At 44.0% G+C, this 6,294-nt stretch overlaps 1 protein-coding gene across 1 annotated transcript; it reads left to right on the top strand.

The window, feature by feature from the left end:
• The first annotated feature begins 449 nt into the window (after positions 1–449).
• Positions 450–2,989, top strand: LOC130122525 (androgen-dependent TFPI-regulating protein). The gene is made up of 6 exons (XM_056291455.1): positions 450–581; positions 679–804; positions 959–1,060; positions 1,180–1,295; positions 2,628–2,779; positions 2,864–2,989. The coding sequence occupies exons 1-6, from the start codon at positions 450–452 to the stop codon at positions 2,899–2,901; spliced, it is 666 nt and encodes a 221-aa protein (XP_056147430.1). The 3' UTR covers positions 2,902–2,989.
• Positions 2,990–6,294: the final 3,305 nt, after the last annotated feature.

A 6,294-nucleotide genomic window follows, 5' to 3' on the forward strand; every position in this document is an offset into this window, starting at 1 on the left:
CCTGTTTATTTTGAAGTGTGGTGTTGCTCAGGCTTACACAACCGGTCTGGCTCAGTGTGTGTGTGTGTGTGTGTGTGTGTGTGTGTGTGTGTGTGTGTGTGTGTGTGTGTGTGTGTGTGTGAGAACTTGCCCCCGAGTCACATGCCAAAGTGAACTGGTTGTGAAAGAAGTAGTCCTATGCGTCATGTTGAACAGTGGGCCCCTTGTGTGGTAATGCAGTCCCTCCCTCCCCTTCCACTGATTTGAAATGAATTACACAAATCTTTTTTTTATAAAGGGCCTTTCTTTGGCAAGCATCCACTTCTATCAAGTGCAAATGCTCTCTGATGGAAGAGGCGCAACACATACTGTGAGGCTGAACTTTTACCCGTGATAAAAATACTTTCTTTTTTTTTTGCAGGGGTTATTTATCATTATTTGACTTCACAATGATTGCAGCTCTTGGAAAAATGTACCACATCTCGGCTTTCAGCTGGTACGCTTTTATTGTCAAATCTCTTGCTGACAAGGATGGAGAGGAGCTACCCCAAGGTATCTTCGTGTATGGCGGGCCTTGGAAATACCTCACTTTCTTGAATCTGGTGAGTGGATTTGCGTTAGATCTGTCGCCTTACGCCGGCCCGTATCGCCAATCCGAGAGGGAGGGGTAACGCAAAAGTTTTATTTTGATTATTCCAGTTGCTGCAAATGGTGTATTTCGGAGCGGCTGCACTGAATGACCTTCAGCTTGGGAAGAAGTCGGGAAACACGCTCGGCAGCTGCACAGACCTCCTGTTCGCCGTCTTCGCCTTCCCGGTGGGCATGGTGAGAAACTATCACATGGCTTTCTGGTGTGAGAAACTGTTTAGAAGACCTTGTTCCACTTTTCATCACTGAATGGTAGCCGTGCTTTATTGTGACTCCATTTTTGTTTTTTTTGTTTTTTTGTTTTTTTGTTTTTTTTTTGCATTTTGTTTAGTTTGTTGTTCTACTTTTCTGGGTGATCTTTGCTTATGACAGGGAGTTGGTCTACCCAGCCACTATTGATGCCTTCTTCCCCCCCTGGATAAACCATGCTATGGTTAGTAAACAGACAGATTTTATGAGCATTTTATAATGAATATTACATTTATAGAAGCAGCAGTAACCCCCGTATGTAAATCGTCTCATGTAATAAGCAGACCTCGTGTGTGTCCATAGCACTCCTTTGTGCTGCCCATCTTGCTGGGGGAGATACTGATCCAGCCTCACGTCTACCCAAAGGCCAAACATGGCCTTGGAGCACTAGGAGTTGTGGGTTTGGCCTATCTAAGTTGGTAAGTACCACAGGGGAAAAAAACGTTTTCCTCTCATTACTGATGTAAACCTTAAACACCTTCACCACGAGTCTAGCTTTGTCCCATACAGAAGTTGATAAACTCCAATTTTAGGGGGTGTCCGGGTAGCATGGCAATCTATTCCATTGCCTACCAACACGGGGATCCTGGTTTGAATCCCCATGTTACCTCCGGCTTGGTTGGGTGTCCCTACAGACACAATTGGCCGTGTCTGCTGGTGGGAAGCCGGATGTGGGTATGTGTCCTGGTCACTGCACTATCGCCTCCTCTGGTCGGTCGGGGCGCCTGTTCGGGGGGGAGGGGGCACTAGAGGGAATAGCGTGATCCTCCCATGCGTGATCCCCCCCTGGTGAAACTCCTCACTGTCAAATGAAAAGAAGCGGCTGGCGACTCCACATGTATCGGAGGAGGCATGTGGTAGTCTGCAGCCCTCCCCGGATCAGCCCCAGATACCATCCGGATGTGGGCCACTTCAGGCAATGATGCGGCACTGATGGCCTTCTTCTTGCCCTGACAAAACGGATGTGAGCCTGAAGTGACCCACATGTATAATAGCAAATATGGCCCAAATATGCCAAATCAAATGTGGGCCTTTTTTGACAAAGATGCAGCGCTCTCAGCAACATGTAATCTGGATGTGACCCTGAAGTGGCCCGTGTGGTAAATGGTGAATATGACCCAAATATCACAAAACAAATATGGGCCACCTTTGCCAAATATGTGGCACATACGGCATTGCTATGGCTTGGTTCTGACCCAGACCTGGCAGACAGGAGTGGACCGCCCAAGTGCCATCATTCCATCTAGTATGTGGGCCGGAGGAAAGTGTCGTGTGGGACGGGTCTGGGCCGCAGCAATTCTGCTATCTGGGGCAGAGGGGATGGCTCGGAAGAGTGGGGGTAATTGGCCAAGTGCAATTGAGGAGAAAGGGGGGGGGGTTTAAAAATTAAAAATAAAAGTAAAAAAAACTCTAATTTCAGTGGTTGTGAGTTGAAATGTGTTGATCTTTCTTAGTAATGGAGAGCGTAGTCCAACGTGAGGAACGACAGGCATCGTTTATCACGCCGTGCATCTGCTGATGCAGATGTCCTGAATAGGTTACAGATTTATCTGTGACGCATTTTACCACAGTTACACATTTGTTAAGGTCCGAGCAGATGAATGCACAGGAATGACAGTTAAGTACAACAATACGGCGGACAAATCATGGGACGTACACAGGTTTTGCATCATCGTGTCCTAAAATAGAGCTGCACAAGGAAACTGCGATGATGCATAGTGCTTTTCTTCTTCTCTGAACTCGTTCTGCAGGGTGGTGTGGGTGTACCTGTCGGTGGGGATCTGGGTTTATCCCCTCCTAGGCCTCTTCAGCACGGCCGGTCTAGTGGGCTTCTTCTTTCTCAATATGTCCGTGGTCGCCTCGCTCTATCTGCTGGGAGGCAAACTCAGCAGCTGGGTCTGGGGTACGTCACCATTACAAAAGCCTTTTTGTTTTTTTTAATGAGAGAATACAACAGGTAACCCCTGCCCTCTGCCCTGATCTCTAGGCAAAGATAAGAAGACGTCAACGGGGGAGAGGAAGTGATCGTCGGTCCCTCTGTGAGGCAGACGTACCTAATGTGCACAGCCAGGCAGATGAAATCCTTCAACTGCAAGTCCTATAAAGAGTCCAACTCAAGTAAAAGGGCTAATTTCTAGAACTATGATCTTAGTACGGGAAAATAAGCTGTAACACATATACCTCTAACTTACTTTTTTTCACACGTTATCATGGTTTAATGACGTTGGTGATTGTATATTTATCAGGGGAGGAGAATCAGCAGAACAAGGAAGCTTTCAGCATTACAGAACACTTGTATAATGTAGTCATGAAAGCAATGCTAATAAAGTGAGTCCTACTTTCTGTGTATGTGTGTGTGTGTGTGTGTCTGTTTGTGTGTGTGTATTTCTTAGTTAGTAACAGAGAACGGTTAAATAATGGATTTATAATGACGGAGGCCCCGCGTCCACAGGAAGGCCAATTTAATCAGAGTGGCAGCTAATTTAACAGTGAGTCCTTTGTGAGGAAAATGGTTTTCCTCATTCACTGCCAGTTACATGTTACCTAGACTGCTAATAATCCATCAGTCATGGGGCGAATGGGAGCTCGTGGTGGAGGCACATTATCGCACAGTCCTGCGTGGTCTGACGGAGCCACAGATCCCTGAATAGCGGCAATGAGAGCCGGGTTTTGTCGTCCATGAGCCGCCTGCTGTCTCCTACACATGTCAGTCCCTCAAGTGGATCCTCCGCGCAAGTCCCTGAAGCCCTTGAGATGGTGGAGATAGTTGGGGTCCGCGTCAACCAATCCAGCTGATAGGATTCTGGCCAGCAAGTGCACATCCTCTTCATTCAGATCTTTCTGTTGAATGTCAGAATGAATGCAAGATGAAATATCAGTTGTTTATTTTTTTTATAGCATGGTTATGCAAGATCAGAGGTCAACTAGCCTCTCACGTTTTTGTTGCTGGTGGAGTTTGCAGGCGGTTGGAGTTTTCCCTCTTTGTTTCCCTGTCAAAGACAATAGTCACCGTTTCAGAAGGGCAAATCATTCTACACGCTGTCATGCTGTTATTCTCCTGGTGACATTTCCTAACACCATATTCACATTCAGCATCCACTTATTCCAAGCAATATGGTATACTGTACACCCCATTTATTATATAGTAATTGTATATTTACTGATTCCAAATGATGGTGAAAAGCAAAGTAAACGATGTTTCCCAGTTATGTTGTGACATTTCTTTGAGAGCCACATGTTGTTTTGAACATCTGGCGCGTGACACGGTATACACTGATATGATTGAGATTCATAGGACAAAAAAATATTACTGTGTCATTTTGAGCAACAGAAAATGAGAGAAAATCAAAACGTATGAAAGGAGAAAATTGCATTGGAAACTCACCTCTTTAAGTCCATTGGTGAGGCACATTATGATGAATAGGAGGACGATGACGGTCTGAACATGTTCAAAGGAAACACCAGAGACATGAAACACGGTTATAAGCTGGAACTGGCATCTACTTAAAGACGATAAAAACAAATAAATTGGTGAAAAATAGTTGTTGTTGTTGTTTTTTTACTCACTCCTGCTATGTACAGCATGTGTATCCCCCACGTCTCCGTCCTGCTTGTGAGATGATGTGTGTCTTAATGTGTGTTAGGTAGAGTCCTGCTCCAGCAACACCTCATCCCTGTTAGAGCGGAGGAGGAACGTGCCGTGAAGGACCAGAAATACAGGACAAACTGCATTTTTAAGAGGCACACACACCTGAAAGATGTAATCGTGACATACATGGCGGTGCCATTACGTAAATGAAGGCCTAAGATGGGCTGATATGATGAAAACAGCCCCCCCCCTCGCTATTCTCTGCATTTTGCTATTGTGAGACAGGAGTAAAAGACAGGAATTTGTTCGTCAGTGGTCTTTGCTTTTACACGAATTCCAATTTCTTTTTGAAATCATTTGGAAAAAGATCGAAATAGAAGTTTCTTGGAATGATACTTTGGTTTTCTGTAGATATTGCCATATTTTATGAATGAATGCATGAAAACCCACCTTGGCAGGTCCACACATCCTCATTCACCTATCTGTATGATATGTCCGAGATAAACATCTCCTGTCTTCTAAACTGCATTTGGTGATGGGGACGTATTTGCATCTCTATCTAAATGTGATTTTTGGTACTTGGAGAGAATATTAGTCACTTGGTGACTATCCGTTAGATAGTTAGGTGGTTAGTTTCCATTAAATTCGCCAGAAGGCGCCAGAGTTACAGATTTACAGGACCACCTGATATTTAATAGGCCTCAGTAATTGAATCAGATATTTTGAGTTATTACATGAGGTCATCAGTTTCACAACATTTTAAAAAGTAACCAGCACACCATCACATTTTTAATCAAGCCAGCTCGCAGAGCAGAGGGCCAGTGCAAGATTGAAAGTAAAAATGTAGTGTAAGAGGAACCGTGCAAATATTAACCTCATAACTCGTGTGTGTGTGTGTGTGTGTGTGTGTGTGCGTGCGTGTGCGTGTGTGTGTGCGTGCGTGCGTGTGTGGTGTTTGCCCACGGGCTAATACGTTTAAAGTGGTTGAAAATTAATGCTCGTAGTACTCACTTATGTCCATTTGCTTAATTGCAATGCATTTTCCGCTTGTGATATACATTGTATACGTTGATGATGATGATTGTTATTATATCTTAACCCACAGCGGGGCTCTCCTGGTAAACAAGTCATTCAAGCCCCCGTCTAGAACATTTCAGCTGCTTCGCGACTTTTCCTTGTCTGTCACTGCTTGTAGGTAGGACAAAGTATCACTTCCGGCTTGAGCATTTTAATTCCAAAATAAAGCCATAGAGCGGTGTTTCTCAACCCTACCTCATGTGCCGCCCCACAGTTAAAAATCTCGATATAAGGTTGTGACCTCTTTTCTGACCTCAGAAGTGAATTCACCTTTTTTTGTGAACAATTATTTATTGTTTAAGCATCAGCGAAACACAGCCGAGATTAAGTTAAGGGATTCTTGCAAGAGCAACACACTAAGAAAAAAAATCTCACGAGTTGTTTGTTTGTTTATTTGTTTGTTTTTAAAGCAATACCACCTTTCAGGTTAAAATGTTTAGAATAGAACACGAAAGAGGAAGCCATCATAAAGGGCGTGATTTTCTAAATGTGTTAATCAATGGCTTTTTGCTTCACTTATGTACATTTTGTTTCATAAATAAATCGTCCCAAACTGTTTCGACTTTAATTTAAGCAATCACAGAAAGTTGAATCAGTTCATGTGGCCACAACGTTTGTGGAGATCACTCATCTAAGTGACCTCTTCAGTCTGACTGCAGGTATACATGTGCAAATTACCGTGACCATTAACTAGAGTTACCATGGCAATGTGTACTATTCACCCTGAGACTGAAGAAGTCACTTAGATGAGC

Source organism: Lampris incognitus, chromosome 13, assembly GCF_029633865.1.
Source record: "Lampris incognitus isolate fLamInc1 chromosome 13, fLamInc1.hap2, whole genome shotgun sequence".
Classification (NCBI taxonomy): Eukaryota; Metazoa; Chordata; class Actinopteri; order Lampriformes; family Lampridae; genus Lampris; species Lampris incognitus.

Bases quoted from the DNA above. Each gene is read 5' to 3' on its own strand.
- LOC130122525 (XM_056291455.1), top strand. From the start codon at position 450: ATGTACCACATCTCGGCTTTCAGCTGGTACGCTTTTATTGTCAAATCT. The intron at 1,061-1,179 runs GTTAGTAAACAG...GTGTGTCCATAG, and splicing joins CCTGGATAAACCATGCTATG to CACTCCTTTGTGCTGCCCAT. The intron at 1,296-2,627 runs GTAAGTACCACA...CTCGTTCTGCAG, and splicing joins GGTTTGGCCTATCTAAGTTG to GGTGGTGTGGGTGTACCTGT.